Source organism: Alligator mississippiensis, chromosome 16 (assembly GCF_030867095.1).
Source record: "Alligator mississippiensis isolate rAllMis1 chromosome 16, rAllMis1, whole genome shotgun sequence".
NCBI classification, from domain to species: Eukaryota; Metazoa; Chordata; order Crocodylia; family Alligatoridae; genus Alligator; species Alligator mississippiensis.
In genome coordinates this window covers 5,479,362-5,495,573 of record NC_081839.1, presented here as the reverse complement: position 1 = coordinate 5,495,573, position 16,212 = coordinate 5,479,362, and the positions used below count along the sequence as shown (strand labels likewise).

The 16,212-nt window shown below is 51.3% G+C and overlaps 1 protein-coding gene across 1 annotated transcript; it reads right to left on the bottom strand.

Annotated features, from left to right (window-relative positions):
• Positions 1 to 270: 270 nt before the first annotated feature.
• Positions 271 to 16,212, bottom strand: MAP2K2 (mitogen-activated protein kinase kinase 2). The gene is made up of 11 exons (XM_059719989.1): positions 16,078 to 16,212; positions 14,622 to 14,832; positions 12,694 to 12,840; positions 11,917 to 11,994; positions 11,185 to 11,236; positions 10,963 to 11,087; positions 9,459 to 9,672; positions 8,237 to 8,301; positions 7,204 to 7,265; positions 5,786 to 5,831; positions 271 to 4,869 (listed from the first exon to the last, which is right to left on the bottom strand). Exons 1-11 carry the CDS (start codon positions 16,161 to 16,163, stop codon positions 4,759 to 4,761), a joined length of 1,197 nt encoding a protein of 398 aa, XP_059575972.1. The 5' UTR covers positions 16,164 to 16,212; the 3' UTR covers positions 271 to 4,758.

Genomic DNA, 16,212 nt, shown 5'->3' with positions numbered 1-16,212 from the left:
GATTAGCTCGCCTCACCACTTACGAGATTAAGATATGAAATCCCACAAGAGCTGTTCTTGCATCAGCTCTGCTTTCTTTAGAGGAACCCCATCTACCTCTAGACTCCTGTGTCCAGCAGCAGCTGCAACCAGCTGCTTCCAAGACCTATTATTCACCTAAGGGGCAGCTACAGTACTCCCTGCCTGTACAAGACGTCACTTCCCAACTTCCTCCCCTTTCAGTTCAACAGGGAAAACGTGCCTGGAAAGGAATAAAGAGGGGAAAAGGCCTTGTAAAGTAAAGTGCCATTTATTTATTTTTTCCATGATGAAAATATCGAGTTAAAAAAAATTGCACCAACAAAATGCTCAAGACACTTCCTCCTTCACCTCCAAAAAAATCAAGCGCGAAAGCAAGAACAAAACCAAAATATCCTAAACCTTTTCAACTGCAGAACTCCCTACTGATCATTTAAATAAAGAGGCCAAAAACGTACAACCCCCCCCACCCCCCCCCCCAATCCCAGAGCCTCATGGTTCATACAGGACCAGAAAAAAACAAAACAAAACAAAAAAAACCCCAGTAGAGTCATCTAGAGCACAGGATCTCACCATTTAAACTTCTTTTTAATGAACCCAAACACTTTGTATAATACATTCAATCCTCAAGAATTACCAGATTTGATGGACTAGAAGAATTCTCCAGGAAAGGCAAAAGGGGCAGTGGAAAAAAGGGGGTAGGTGCGCTACCTTCTGCAATGTGACAGAGGGTCCTTCAGATTCGAACTCACAAATGCCAGCCTGTGGCCGTGGACAAGCTACTGCTCTGGTGGCTAAATGATTTGCATCCTGCTTTATGATTACAGGATCGTGCAGCAGGTAGACATAGCCCTACATACAATTTTTCTGCATGCTGGAGTGAAATCTTGGGCGAGCTTGGAGGAAAAGCCTCGAAGAAGCCCTTGCCTGTCTTCCCAGTGTCTACCAGGGAATTTGCAAAGGGCTCTCGGATGCTAGAGCTTGATCCCCAGCTCCCCCCAGGTAAGAACCTGCTTCCCTGCACCAGGGGACTGGCTACCCAGAGAGCCCATATTGGAGAGCATCTTATCGCGTCAAAACTGGTAACTCCAGGGTTAAAAATAAAGGCCTTCAAAATGTAAAAATGACATCAGTGCTTGAGCCACTGGTACTATTTGAAAAAATAAGCACAATCCACTATATATAGAATTTTTTTTGATATTTTTCTTCCTTTTTTTTTTTTTCTTTTTAAACACCCAGCATATCTGAACCACAATCAGCAGCATGAAATGCGTCTATGGGGGAGGGGGTGGAACCTCCCCCTCGTTACATTATTAGATTGCGTCAACCTACAAGTCAAGACGCTTGATTCGCCCTTCATCAAGAGGATGGGCTTCGCACTGGACAGACACAGCCTAGGCTTGGCTCTGCCCGACGCGCCTTCCCTTTCAGGTAGATGCAGTCGGTGCCTCCCAGAGCTCAAAGGAAAAAGAATAGGGGAGAGGGAGGATTGGAGGAGGGGGAAGGGGAGTGCTGATACACCTGCTGCCTGCCCCCAGGATGAGCCCACTCCAAAAGCAGAGCTCACAGAAACAGCTCTTCAGTCCTCGCAAAACTGGCTCCCTTCATCCCAAATCCTCCAGTGGAGTTCACAATGGACCTGCGCAGCCATCATGGGCTGGCTGAAGTTGTTCCTCTAACAGCCATGCAAGGAGGCAAGGGCTGAGGCCAAGCCTCCGACTGCCATGAGCCAAGGCATCGGCCTGACGAGACAAGGTTCCCAGACTCCAGCACAGTGGACAAGCACAAGCAGCCCCAGAGCACATGCAGAAGGGCATGAGTCATTCCTGTGGCTTGTTCGGTAGGACAAGAGAGGGGAGACATGACAACTGGTGCACCCCACAGACGAATGGGCTCCATCCAATGCCCCTGAGATCTTACCAACACCTTTCCACCCATGTCATCAGACCCAAGCCTTTCCTTGCTCCTGCCAAACTGAGGCATACCTTTCCTTCACTACACTACAGATGTAGCTTGAGAGAAGCAAGATTCAACAAGGGGAGTTGGCCCTGTTGGGGCATGGCCAGTGGAGCCTGCTGGCCTTTCCCTGGAGAAAAACAGGAACAGGATCTGCCCGAGAGAGAATGGAGAGATGCTTAGAGGAAAACAAGGACATAGTGCTGTGAGCTGCAAGAGACAAGCAAGGCCTAGTGCAGCACATTTAAGCTTTGCCTTTGCAGCTGCTTGAGCAGCAAAAGTCAACGCCTTCCCCATCAAGTTGCTTGCTCAGCCACCTGCAGAGGCCCTGGAAGCACTTGAGAACACAATTCACCCTTTCCGCAGATGCAGAGGGCATAAGATCTTCCCAAAGGCAGAAGGCGATGTTACCAACTTGGGACAAGACGCTGCTGCCATTTTGGCAGTGAGGAAGGACCATCAGACTGGATCTTCCTAGGCCAGTAGCCAATGCACCCATGGAGTCATTGGCCCAACTGGAACCCGGCTTCGCTGGGGGATGTGGTCTTTACTGGCACGAAGGGGGCAAGTGTTACACCCCGAGCAGCAGACCCTCTGCACTCGTAAGATCTAATAAGGTCTTGTGGAGTCACTTCAGTGAGCCACATCCCCGTGTGCCCTGCACCAAGGTGACCTGAAGCTGTTAATATGATCGAGGGTGCACATGCCAGATTCTGCAAAGGTGCAGGTTGCTCTCAGCTTGACACCCTGCAATGGCATCTTCACCTCTCAGAGGATCTGCTGAGTGTGCAAGATGGTTGGAGGAACTGAAGGTCTCTTCCCCTACCAGAGGGGAAGGAGTGCACAAGGGGTAGACAACCTCAAGGTGGGAAGGGGACACCTTACTCCCATCCAAACCAAAGAAAATTAGGCACCTCCCTTGTCCTTGGGATATTGTCCCCAGAAGCCTGTTTTGGGCTTGATCCATCTGGAAGCCTTCTTCCTCCTCGCAGCACTGCACAGCATCCCATCAGGGAGGTCTGAGCCGCATCTACCTGCACCTTGGAAGTTTGTCTGCTGAACGCACAGCTGCACTGTTCAGAACTAGCTACTCAAATACCACAAGACCAAGTGGGTGAGATGGGAACAATCCAGATTCTATCCCTGTGATGAGGGAGGGTCACAGGTGCAAGGCCTCATGGCAAGGCCAAGGGGCTGTGGGGGTGGGGAGAGAAATCAGTGCTGGAAGAGAACCAGATCAACATGACACCTGATACATGATACCATGAGCAGGCAGCTTGGGAGAGTCTTCCGATGGTTCACAAACTGGGTGACAGTGGAAAACGGTTCCATTTCTTGGGGATTTGGGGTGTCTTACCCACTCCCTCCTCAAAGGCAGTTTCTATAACCCCTTTTCCCTGCCTTAGCCCCCCAGAGATGGTCTTCTCTGGCCAGTGGAGCACAGCATGTATGCCACAAATACATCAGCTGCCTCTGAAGGATGCTAAGAGTTGGCATCATGCTCCTGGGATACTGCATGATTCACTGTTGGTGCAGCAAGCTGAGGTGAAGAATGATCAGGGCTTGTCTTCCTGGGGCCAGCAGTGAGTGATCCACTCTAGTCACAGCACCTCAGCTGCAGAAGAACGCAGGCTGGCTGAAGAGAAATGCAGGCTTCCCCCTGAGGCACTGACAGAAGGGTGCTTCATTTCACAGTGTCCAAGGGCAGGTAGGCAACACAGCAGCTGCTGTTCTTGGAAGGAGCTGCTTTCCCCAACATAAATCTGGTGGGCACAAGTCATGTGAGCATCACCTTGATGCACGGGACAGCCGCCTTGCCCCAGGGCGACAACAACGGGCTCAGAGACGCTTCCCTTCCTCAGCAAGCCAGCAGCCTAAGATGGCGTCTGGACTTCCAGTGTATAATTTCCAATATGCTTTGAACTGCTGTATTTTTAAAAGTAGGATCTCCACCCCCGCCCCTCACCCTTAGAGGCAGAAGAAAGGACAGAGCAACTTGGGTTGCTAGAAAATAACCGTCCAACACACAGAAAACCAAAGAATCTTAAAACTATATGAAGAAAAAGAGACGTGGATATTCCCCCTCCAGTCCTTGTTCCACCCTCCGGCAAGGATCAAACCGCATATCAGACAAAGCCAGGAGGGTGGGGGAGAATTCACTGTGACTCTTCCCCAACAAAGCTAAAAGCACGACCCAAACCTATTCCTTGCTCTTGCAGCACACCTGCCAACGTCGCCAACACAAACCCTAAGCATCTACCAAACACAACACCTTCACCTCCTTTGCTTGCTTTGCTCTGCCAATGCACGAGACCGCTGTAGTACTCGGTAACCCCACAGGCCCTCAAGTCCAGCTATTCTGCATCAGCAGCTGCCTCCATTTCCAGTTCTTTGGTTTCTACACCAGTCACTTTCCAGCCTGCCCCGAAACCAAGCAGCAGATGAAGTATGAGATCACTGAGCTCCCCCCTGACCCTGCCACCCCTCCACCCCACCTTTAACCCAAGTGACCAGGCTTCAGAAAAGACAACGGAAGCAGCAGCATATTTCCCAAGTGTCAGAAACTCCAGAGACCGCAGCACGCTCGAGCACGGGTACAGAAAGAACACAGCCGAGGGCAAGCAAGCTGAGGTCTGTGACGGGTTAGCAGGATGGATGCTTTGCTGCCTGGGAGCAAGGTGAGACGGGGCGGCAGAGGGAGAAGGGCGGTTCGGTCTTCTACGGAAGGGCAGGAGATGGTGTCAGACAGGCAGACGTATGGACACAAGGCAGCTCGCTTGGGCGTCACATGGCTGTGCGGGTGGGCGTGCTGGGCTGGTTGAGCCGCAGCGTCTTGCACAGCCAGCCAGCAAAATCCACCTCTTCCACCTCTGAGCGCTTGATGAAGGTGTGGTTCTGAAAGGAAAACAAGGCCATGTAAAGGGCACGTGCGGCAGAGCCAAGCTGCAGCTCTGAGGCCTCCCCCTCCCCACCAGCCACAACCCAGGCTTGCTCCACTTCCAGGCTCTGCCTCCCAGTCACCAGGGACAGACGGGACAGCGACACCCAGCAGCGTCACTCTGGAGCAATTACATAAGCTGGGGCTGCAGCTGATCCTTTGGCTAAGGCTGTTAGTAGTGGGCCGGGGCATGATGTGAGTACCCACCAGGGACCCGTCTGCTGCTGCCCAGTGGGGCAAAGCCAGGAGGTCTGTGGAACACATCGGACCCAAGCAGGTCCCTCCCACCAGCCAGTCCTGGCTGGCACAAGGACGTTGCTAGGGACTGGGTCCAATATACTTGTGCTGCAGTGGCAGCTCCTTGCTGCTGTTAGGCCACATGTGGAGTGCTGGCTTGGGAAACTGGCCCATTCTCGGGCCAGAGGAGCCAGCAATCTGTGTGGATTTCTAAGCATTCTACCAGGCAGCCAGGTGTAAGTGGGGGTGCAGCCATATGGATATCCAAGTGGCTCATTCCATGTGAAGAGACCTTGGATGCAGGACCCCAGCCAGCCGCCCAAACCAAACCACCCTCTGACATGACAAAAGTAGTGCCCGGTTGGGACGCAGCCAGCGCAGGACAGTGAAGGGGCTGCAGTTCCAGGCTCTGACCAGAAACAAGCTGAGCTGAGCTCCTCAGGCAGCAGCTGCTTCTTGCACCGACTGCAGGGTCAAAATGTAATGTTCAAACCCTGCTCCCCACCTCCCTGGAACGGGGGTGCAGCAAGTGGGATGGGATGGATGTCTGTGTCCTGGGAGTGCTGCTCACAAGGGGGGTACCTGGCCCACTGTGCCAACCTGGAACTGCCCCCATTCCCCCTGAGCCCCACTTACCATCAGCATCTTCAGATCGGCCCTTTCGGCTGGATTTTTAATTAAGCTGAAATCAGAAGCGGGAAAAAAGGATGGGCCCCGGTCAGACGCTGACTAGTTACTTGCAGACCAGCCCCTGGCTGGGTCATTGGGATGCCACTGAGAGCTGCCTTCAGTGCATCTAAACCCCTTAGATTCCATCACCTCTCAGAGTGGGCCCCGTGTGTGCTCCCTGGACTGGGCAGACTTTTTCACAGATCTTAGAGGACAGAGCACCCTCGAACAGTTGCCAAAGGACAAATCTGTACCTGGATCAACCCAGTACCCAGCCACCATATACAGGTTGGACAGCAGAATCAAACACTGGGGGAATGGGACAAGAATACCTATTTCTAAACACCCAGCTCCCACTGGGACCCCAAGGTGAAGCCCCTTCTAGGGGACTTGGACCAGCCACTCTCACCCCAGCTAGAAAGTGAAGCAACTAGCGATGCATGAGGCCAGGCCAGAATGTCCAGATGCTTTATTTGAAGGAACTGCAGTTCAGTCACTCTGAAATCGGGCCTTCCTGCAGCATCCCAAGAAGGGCACCCAACACCCGATGACCTCAAAATCATTATTCATAGTGGAAAGTTCAGGCCTCACAGGCTGTAGTGCTTGGCTCAAGAACAAAACATATTCGCAAGCAAACCAGGACCAGTGGGTCTCAGCTCATGCTTGCTAATTATGTCACCTCATCATGTTTGTCTGATGTGGGGGTCTTCAACTCAACTTTCAAAGATACTGCTTGACTGACCCCTCCTACTGATGGACTCAAGCCACGATAATTATCAGTTTCTCTAAATGAAAGCCAGATGTAGGATCCCCTATGGCTCATTCCTGGTCGCTAACCCACACTATGCTAGCTAAATTAATGCTACTGTGGCTTCACTTACCAGTGGCTACAACTGCACCTTCTTTAAGGTGGTAAACAAGCCAGTCCCTCCACAGTAGCTGTTAGCAAGGGACCCATCAAACTCCCAGGAAACAAAACTTAATTACAGGGACTGACTAGGTGGCTCAAGGGACTGGTAATGGGCTACAAAGACTTCCATCTATTAGGTCACCAGGTCCAACACAAGCCACGCTGGTGGCAGCGCAGCACAGCATAGCTAGTCATTTCTCACCAGCTATTTTTGTGGCCCAAGCAAAATTCACAGGTGGTTTAAGTCCATTTAGTAAGACAAACAGCTCTATTATAGAAGCAGTCAGCACAGCTCAGAGCGATCACACCGAGTGAATCATGGTGGCCGAGGTCAGGGCCTCCATGTCAGAATACAGGTAGAGAAACCTCTCCTGCTACTGCTGCTGACACTGGAGCAAATGCTCCCATCTCCAGGCCTGTCCTGCCAATGCCAGACTCAGGCTCTAGACCGACCTGCACACACAGAGACCCTTACCATTTATTTACAAACTCCTGGAAGTCTTGTGTGAAAACTCCATGCGGCAGCTTGGGAGGTGGCTGGGGAAGAAAGCAGAAGGATTTTCTGTATCAGAGCTCTCTTACCCACTTCCCTTTAAAAAAACAAAAAATCACTGGTCACTGCTCCCTCCTAGCATCTACCCACTCTGGTGGTATGTGGCAGAAGGTGTGCAAGGAGCTGAGAAGGGAAATTCCTGCCCTCCCTCTGGGTTTAGCACTGCCCACTTGACTCAGAACACAGAGGCCGTCTGCTTTGGAAGTACTGCCAGGAGATGGAGTCCAGCATGCCAGGATCAGTGCCCTGATCCGACACGGCAGCTCCCAGCTCCAAAGCAGATGGAGCTAACTGAGAACAGTCTGGAGAGCTGGTTGGGTGACAACTCATGTCCTCTCAAATGGGAAGGCTGCTGTTTCTACAGACTAGCTCTGCCTCCCTTGTGCAGACTGTCGCTGTAAGACCAAAGATTGCAACTTACCTTTGGCTTTGCCAAAGAGATTATTTCAAATGATAGGTTTAAATGCATCAGAAAATAAGATTTAGGATTTGGTCAGTTTCTAAAGCCCTCGTCTTGCTCTCCACTGACTGAGCCAGCTTTGTGCTGAGAAGGCTGGAAGGACCGCAGTCTCCTGTGCAGGACTGTGTATTCTTCACAGACTGCCAAAAGGGTTTGTGCAAAGTGGTTGACTACTGAAGAAATAGTTCATTGGGTCCAAGGGCTCCCCTCTTCCTCTTCCTCTCCCCTTTCAAGGAGATTGCAATACCCAACGCCAGGGCATTTTAGGCTTTAATGCAGAAAGGGAAAGATAAAATGGGGAAAGGAGAAAAGAGAGCCAACAGAGCAGGGGAGAGAGGATTCTAACTGAATTTTTCCCTTTCCATTAACGTTTTATCAAGTGACTACAGGAGGATTTTAAGCCTATCCTGAGTCAGGAGACCCCAGGGGTAAACCTTACTGCAATCCAAGATTCAGAGGGGTCACAGTTCTGAGAAAACCCCTGTCCATACCCACCTCATTAACAATATAGTCCAGCAGTTCAAAGATAGCCATGGCAGGCCGGCTGTCCATCCCGTGGCCTGAGAGAGGAAGAGGACAAAAGGAGGGTAAGACATTGTGCAAACAGTTAAGGGATTCTTTTAGCGTGAACAGAATGTGCCATGAGCTGAGACTCTAAGGAAACACAAGTAAGTCAGCAAGCACTGAGTTTCTAAAACCCATGTTTTTGACCTTTATGGTTTAATCTGCTTCTGCCAAGTCACTGATTCACTTTGTGGCTGCGAGCATTTGGAGAATGCAGAGCCATCTGGCTTGGCAGACTGAAAGTAAGCTAGGAAGCCTTTTGCCTCCAAGTCAGTGGCTCAAACCCAGGCTGCCTCAATAAGCCCCATGTATTTCTTTGTAGAGCTATGCAAGACTAATCTGGGGGTCTCAGTCTGGCTGTCAGACAAACTGCGTTCATCTCCACACACAACTGGCCCCTTTGTTAGCCAGGCCATTTGGAGACCTGGGACTATGTGGGCCACTACAAGTGACTTGCACTGAGAGATAACACCTTCAAACCAGAGGCCAGGCACATAAGCGGGATACAATTGCTTACCCTGCTGCCTGTGCTATACTGAACCAAGGCTAAGCAAAGCACTCGACTCGAGGGCCATTTCTCTAGCACTAAGTCTGCATGACTCACTCCCAAAAGGACCATTTAAAACAGGCAGTGAAGCATCCTGACAGAAGGCACAAACTTCCAGCTCTAATTCTGCACCTGGGAAGGTCGAGATCTCCAGAAACAGCCAGAAGGATTTGCAGGGCTCAAGTGATACACCCTGAAGGAACGTGATCTTGGGAAAGTGCCAGGCACCTGAACTCCAAACAAACATCAGGCCCTTCAAAGCTGATCCTGCAGAAGCACCAATCAGGTGAAAAAACTGACACCTTAATACACATCCCAGCTTAGTAGGCGACTTCACGCAGAGAGGGTGTAAGAAGTACAAGAGTACAAGTTTGTGATGAATCCCGATGCTGGTGCTTTTACAGACTGGGCTGTTCTGCAGAGCAAACTCCTGCTGGAAGTACTGTTACATGTCTGCAACTCCATGCCAAAAGCTCAGATGTAGAGAAGCGATTGAATCCAGTCAGTGGTCCTAAATCACTGTGTATGTCTACCCCAGCCCCACAAGCAAAACATTCAAACCACCCATTCCACTGGACGCTGACTGATTTCAAACACAGCTCTTACCACTGACTGGGCGTCCTGGGGGTCTGGGCCTTGGCGAGATGCTGTGGGTTTCTCCCTCTGCTCCATCTACCACGGGACGCCCAAATATTGCTTCCAGTTCCTTAGAGTCCGGTGGGGGGATGGGGTACCTTCCTATAGACAGCTCCACAAGGGACAGACCCATGCTCCAGATGTCCGACTGAACTGAGTAATGAGTGCCTTGCAACCGCTCCGGCTGTAAGGAAGAGTCACAGAAAGGGGTCTTGGTAAGACTGATTCTCAGAGAAGGTCACCATGAAAGGGACTCTGCTTGCTGGAAGTAATTCCCAGCCACAGCACATGACTGCAGAGAAACTACATCAGAGGGAGAGATGCAAGTGACTTCCTGCATTAATTAGATGTTTAAGTGAAACAGATAAAGCTGTAAAATCTCTCCCACTTCTCCCAGTTCTTTGCTCCATCAGGTTGAAGAGCTGGCTCTTGCAAACCATGCTCTTTCCCTTTCAAGGCTGATCAACAACAGGGAAAAGCCGCTTGAGAAGACTGACTGTGTCCCCTTTATAAACCGGAATCCTATAAGGGCCTTCAACTCTTGAAATGAGTCAGAAGCATCAGTAAGCTTAGAGAAATGTGCGCAGAAAAAAGGGTGGGGGGAAGGGAGAGGACACTATTTGGAGTTCCCCCTTTGTAGAAAAGTCACCTACACATGAATGTTAATCCTATACTTTCACTGGAAGCTACACTTGAGTAGCATTTACATTCTATTATGGTCAGAACAGCGACTGTCACAGCCTGCATGCACAGGGGACATTCTATTATTTATTTTAAGTCGTCATGGTCTTAATATAACTGTACTTTAAGAACAGCAGCTCCCAAAATATAAAGGGGACCAGAGTTAAGGATAGAATTGCAGGCCAAGAGGCCCCCTAATAACCCACTGCTTTTGTCACAGCTGCTGTAGCACAAGAAGCAGTGAGTAAACTTACACAGGATACACTGTTCTCCTGCTATGACTTGCTCCGAAAGATCAGAGGGAGGAGAAAAAAAACCCCTCTATCCTTTTATAATTCAGTTTGCATATCTGATGCTTTGGGTCTAATTCTCCATTTGCCTGCAGTCTCGTGTCAGTCTTGGCACCAACTTGAACAGTCTGAAGCATTTTGCTCAGGTGCATGTGCTTGCACAAAGGCAAGGTGATGGAGAACAAGAAGTGTTTCATGTGGTTATATCAGTCTCTCCTGACCGGCTGTTTGAGTTCTTCTTGTTGCACAGAGTACAGAAGGAAAATGTAGTGAATGTGGTTGTAGGATGGCAACTACAAATCGACCACTACTCACATGGGCATAGCTGGTAGTTCTTGCAGAGAAGGGTCTAATAGCAGGAGTATTACAAAAGAGGTTTAGCATGCATGATGCAGCTGGGGGTAAATCTAGACACCAGGTGCAAATACTTGCGTTCTAGAGCGCGTGGCATGTCCCCTCTACCTACAGACTTCATTCAAAAACATAAAAGAAAAGGTGCTTACAGACATATAGGATCGTGTTCCCACAAAAGAATTTGCCATGGAGTCGATAAGCTGGCCGCTAACCCCAAAGTCACACAACTTGATTTCTCCCCGGGAATTGACCAGGATGTTAGAAGGTTTCACATCTGAGAACAGGAGAGAGGAACATATTAAGCACAATGCTAGGTAAAAATAATCCAGGGCTCCTGGTGGCAGAAGTTATTTTCTGATTCTCCCTCTCACCTCGGTGCATGATCTGATGCTTCTCTCGGAGATAAGCTAAACCTCGCAGAACCTACAATAAACCAAAAGACAAAGTCACTTTGCACAATCCTGTGACAATGACAGGAAAGCCTCCCTTTAGCAACTAAAGGTTGCAGTTCTTGAAATAACCATCACATACCACAGCAAGTAACAGTTGCAATTTAGACCCATTCTTCTTGGGGACGCAACTTTCTAATCCCGTTATGTTACATCAGAAATACCTGCTTTACTGGCAGAACTGCAGCTTTATACCAGGCTTCATTTCTGCACATGTTCATGCTGTACTTTATGGTTTGTAAGGGATGGCTTAGATTGGAATGATCCTGCCTCAGGCAGGGAGTTGGACTAGATGACGTCTGGAAGTCCTTTCCAGCCTTACTCCTCTATGACTCAAGAGGTCAGGGATTCAGTGAAGGGTCTGAAACATACTTCCTTCCCATCTCTCGGTTATGTTTTCATGTCAGACTAGAGATGGGTGGAAAAACCTACTAATTCAGGTTCAAGGCCAGCCATGTCTACCAAGACTACATCATCCTCCGATATATGAAGTAAGACATTCACAGGGTACACAACAAGTATACCTGCATGTTTTGGGAGACCGAGAGTATAAAGTCAGACTGGTACGCACCACCAGTTATTGTATTTTCTGAGATCCCCATGACCTTCTCTTCCCATCTGCCCGTAAGTGAGCCCTGGTAAAGGGATACTTACTGCTATGCTGACTTTTCCTAAGATCTCCTCAGGAATTCTTTTGGCTTCTTTCAAGACCTGATCCAAGGAGCCACCATCCTACATTCAGAGTAGAGAGATTAGCAGCCACACACCAAGCACTGGCACAAACAGCCTCACAGTTCTCCTTCAGCTCCAGACTCTACAACCAGGCACCTCTAGCCAGGACAAGGAGGGCCCAAACAGCACACCACATCCTGGGTTTCCTGTCAGTACCCTCAGATTTCCCTGCCCTCAGAGAAAGGAAGAGACCTCTGGTGATTACCACAGCTGGGTGGTCAGAGGACGAGGTCCATCTCCTGTTTCCCACTTCATCTTAGTTACCAAAAATTCTGTTCTAACAGCACCTTCTGCCAAGTTAGCTTATCGTCACATGGTCAGCACAGTTCTCCTATGTCCAGCTGTCAATTCCAAGGCAATGCTGGCTGAAAAGATTCAGCCCTCCTTCCCCTGCCAGATACAGCGGAAGATGCACATTGCATTTCATGCTGAATTCTGTTCAGTGGAGGTTTGCAACACTTCCTCTTGGCTGGACCCCAAAGCCTTTGCTTCCGCTTTCCAGCAACTCAATTTCTTTCTGAGATGCCCAGACAGGGCTGTGCACTCCTAGACAGCTCTGCTCCACTGCAGGCATCCCACACAAGATGACTTTTTGGCTGTCAGCAAAGAACTGGGACACTCCCCCCTCTGCCCACACAGCCCAGAGTGCCATGGCTCAATGCAGCAGCAGCTTAAAAGGCAGAGGGAATCTAGACTCACCATGTGCTCCATGCAGATACTGATCTCCCCATCACTGTAGAAGGCTCCATAGAAACCCACAATGTATGGTGAGTTACACTCATGAAGGACCTGCAGCTCACGGATAATCTGATTACGAATGGCAGGCTTGATTTCTAAATGAATCAGCTGCAGAGAAAGACAAATCAAGATGCGGAGTCACAAAGCAGCATGAACATCACCTGGGGTATGGGAAGGGGGAAAAAAAGGGGGAGCTTGAAAGAGCTATACTTGGACTGTCTGGACAACTTCCTGATTTCTACATGGCATAGAAAATGCAAATGAGGGCAGTAGTCACCTGTGTAGAGGTAATGCAGGATATGGAGCAGAAAGACAACCTAAACCTAGCCTGCTAGTGATGCTAATCATCTAACACTAGAAAAGCCAGCTCTGCGGGTGCTCAACAAGTATCCTGTACCAGAGCAACCAGGGTAGGTAGGTATCACACCTGCACTTGGAACAGGGAGTGGTGGGAAAATTACAGCAGCCGCATCATTCCTAGGGCTCCAAGGAGGGCAAGTTTTATAGGCATATATTGCTGGGAAGGGGAGCCCCAAGTGCTGGAAAAGCAAGTCACTCCAGCACAGCAGCCATTATCATGATGACTCCCATCATTCCACAGGGGGTGACCAGGAAGGACCACACCAGTTTTTAAGGCCTTGAAATGCTCAAGCTTCTCCTAGACTTTGGAGCTCTGAACACGTGTGCATCAATTTCCACATTCAAGGCACCCTGCCAACTCCACCGCTCCCAAGTCAGGTGCTACACTGGAAGCCCAGACAGTCCCTGGGACATGCTGGCTCATCAGGCCCAGAGGATTTTACCTTGTGCTTTCAAAATTCAACCCCACAGATTAGGAAACTGCAGAATTTCAAGCATGTCTCAGTGCAGCTCCATCTAATCTGGCAAAAAATGCCTTCTGTTTTCTCCTCAAGTGTCACCTTGTTTTTGATGGGCAGATAATCCATCCCAGTTTCATTCTCAGGCATGAGTTCGGGGGTGGGGGGAAGAAATACAGGTGGGGCTGGGATGGCAAATGACATCAGCAAATTGGCAAGGCTGCTCAGAACAAGCTTTTAGGATTAACAGTCCATTAAACTGAGAAAGGAGGGCTTGGGGCAGGAAGACGTCTTTAATTTGTGGCTGCCTACAAACTAATTTACCAGGGCCTACTTTTAATGACTCCTCTGCTCTGCCAGCCAACTGCACTTCTTTCTGCAGGTTTTGCCAACCATTGCCATTCATTAGCTGTGACCTGCACCTGCCTAGATTGCAAGTTTGCTACATGCCTCGTTCCGTTCAGCCAAGCTGATTAAGCGCAGGTCTAATGAAAAAAGAAAATTAGGGTTCTGACTTGAGGTGTTCGAGACACCACATGGGATTTGACATACAGAGCAACTCGCATCCCAGGAGCTCATGCTGCAAGTGAGAAAGGACTGGATCACACACAGGAGAGGGCATGAAAGACCCTTAGCTCTGTGCCATGCTATCAAGCCAGCTCAGGTCAGTGTAGGCAGAAATTTAGTGCCAATAGAGGCCTGGTGACTAACAGGAGTGTGAAGCACCTCAATGCTCTTGCTGGGGGACCAGTGCCCATGTCACACATGTTATTCTGATGGCACTTGCAGTGAGGCCAAGGAGACTGAACTGTTTGCTCACCTCACAGGCAGCTCCTCCAAGCACAGAGCTGCTGCCTGGGCAGCACCTGCTCTAAGGACAGCCAGGAGACTTGGTCTCTAAGGCTGACCACCAGGCATCTCTGCCCAGGAAGAAACTCTGTTGAGGAGAAAGGGGTAGCCCAGAAGACCCTGCAGTTGAATGCTGCCTGTCAGGAGCAGATACCCTGCCATCCACCCTGCCTCTCCTGCTTGGCGTCAACGAGACCAATCCGCCCCCTGCCCGTCCTGTACCTTCCGTGCCATGATGAGTCCTGAGGGCTTGTGCTGTACTTTGGTGACCACCCCGCCATTGCCAGCTCCCAGCTCCGAGATCCTCTCAAAGTCGTCATCCTTCAGCTCCCCAACCTTGGCTTTCTGGGTGAGGAAAGCCTCGAGCCGTTTCTTTTGTTGCTCGTCTAATTCCAATTCCTCCAGTTTCTTCTGGAGGTCTACGAGGTTGGCTCTAGTGGAGCAACAGGGACGAAAAGGGGGGAGGAGAAAAAAAAAAAGCTTTAGCACTTGCCAGGGGATTCATTTGGTCTCTTCCACCCACAGAGAGGGGCGAACTGGACACGTGGCTGTTCACTAGCCGTACAAGATACCAGGAGGCCTGGCAGAGTCCAAGAAGAGAACCCCCAAACCCCTCGCCACTGGACCTGCCTGGCGTCACTGGTGTGGAAAAGGAAGCTCAGATGAAAGCTTCTCGTGTTTGCACTTAAGGCAGAGCCCCCAACATGGCAGCCGGGCGAGCCAGGCTAATGACTTTAGGAAGGACGAGGCCACGGCGCGCCTCCAAGGGACAGGGGAGATGAATGATGACACAGCTTACGCCCATCTCCGCCCCAGCTGTCTGCCACCGGGGCAAACCTGTGAAACCAGAGGGCATGGTCAAACCCTCCCAGGCGGCCCCGTGACAGCAGCTGCCTGTGGGGGAGCCGGGCTGGAGAGGGGGCGTTCTCCCCGCCAGCCGCCTCCCCCCTCCGCACCAGGATCATGTAACGTGAGAAGAGCTTTCCCCGAGACCGTGCAAATCCCCACAGCCTGTCGAGGCTCCTCAAGGCACTGCCCAAAATACCACTGTTCCCTGTACCCGGGGGGGGCTGGGCTCCAATGCCACGGCCCCCGGCGCTCCCACGGCCCTGCCTCACACCAGCCGCCCGGGCCTTGGCCGTCGCGGGCCCAGCAGCACAGACAGAAAGGCCTCCCCCAGCCTGGGCACCCGCACACACGTGTGTGCACTCGCACACTACCACGTGCACAAGCATGAGCACCCACACGCACACGGCCGGCATAAACACCCCGACACACGCACACACACACAAATACAGACGCTTGCACAAGCAGAGTCACAGGCGTAAGCACCCCAACACACCCAGGCACGCATCTGGGCACCCAAGCACTGACACTCACACTCACACACCCGGGCACGCGGACCCACACCCGAACGCACGCGCGTGAGCAAATACCCCCGTGCGGGCACAGACAGGAGCACCCACGCACACACACACGTGCACAGGCACACACGGGCACGTGCACAGGCGCACGCACACACGCGTGTGGGCAGACGTGAGCACCCACCCCCACACAGAAACACGCACGGGCCCGCGCGCGCGCGCGCGCACACACACGCACACGGGCACACGCACACGGACGGACACGCGCCCGCTCCCCACGGCCGGGCCCTGATGCCGCTGCCCCCCGCACTCACTCGGCGGCGCCGTCCGGGCTCGGCCCCTCGGCGATGGCCGGGGCGATGTTGAGCGCCGGCAGCACCGGCTTGCGCTTGGCCGGCATCGCGCGGCTAGCGGGGGCCCCGCCGCATCGCCCCGCCCCGCCCCGGCCC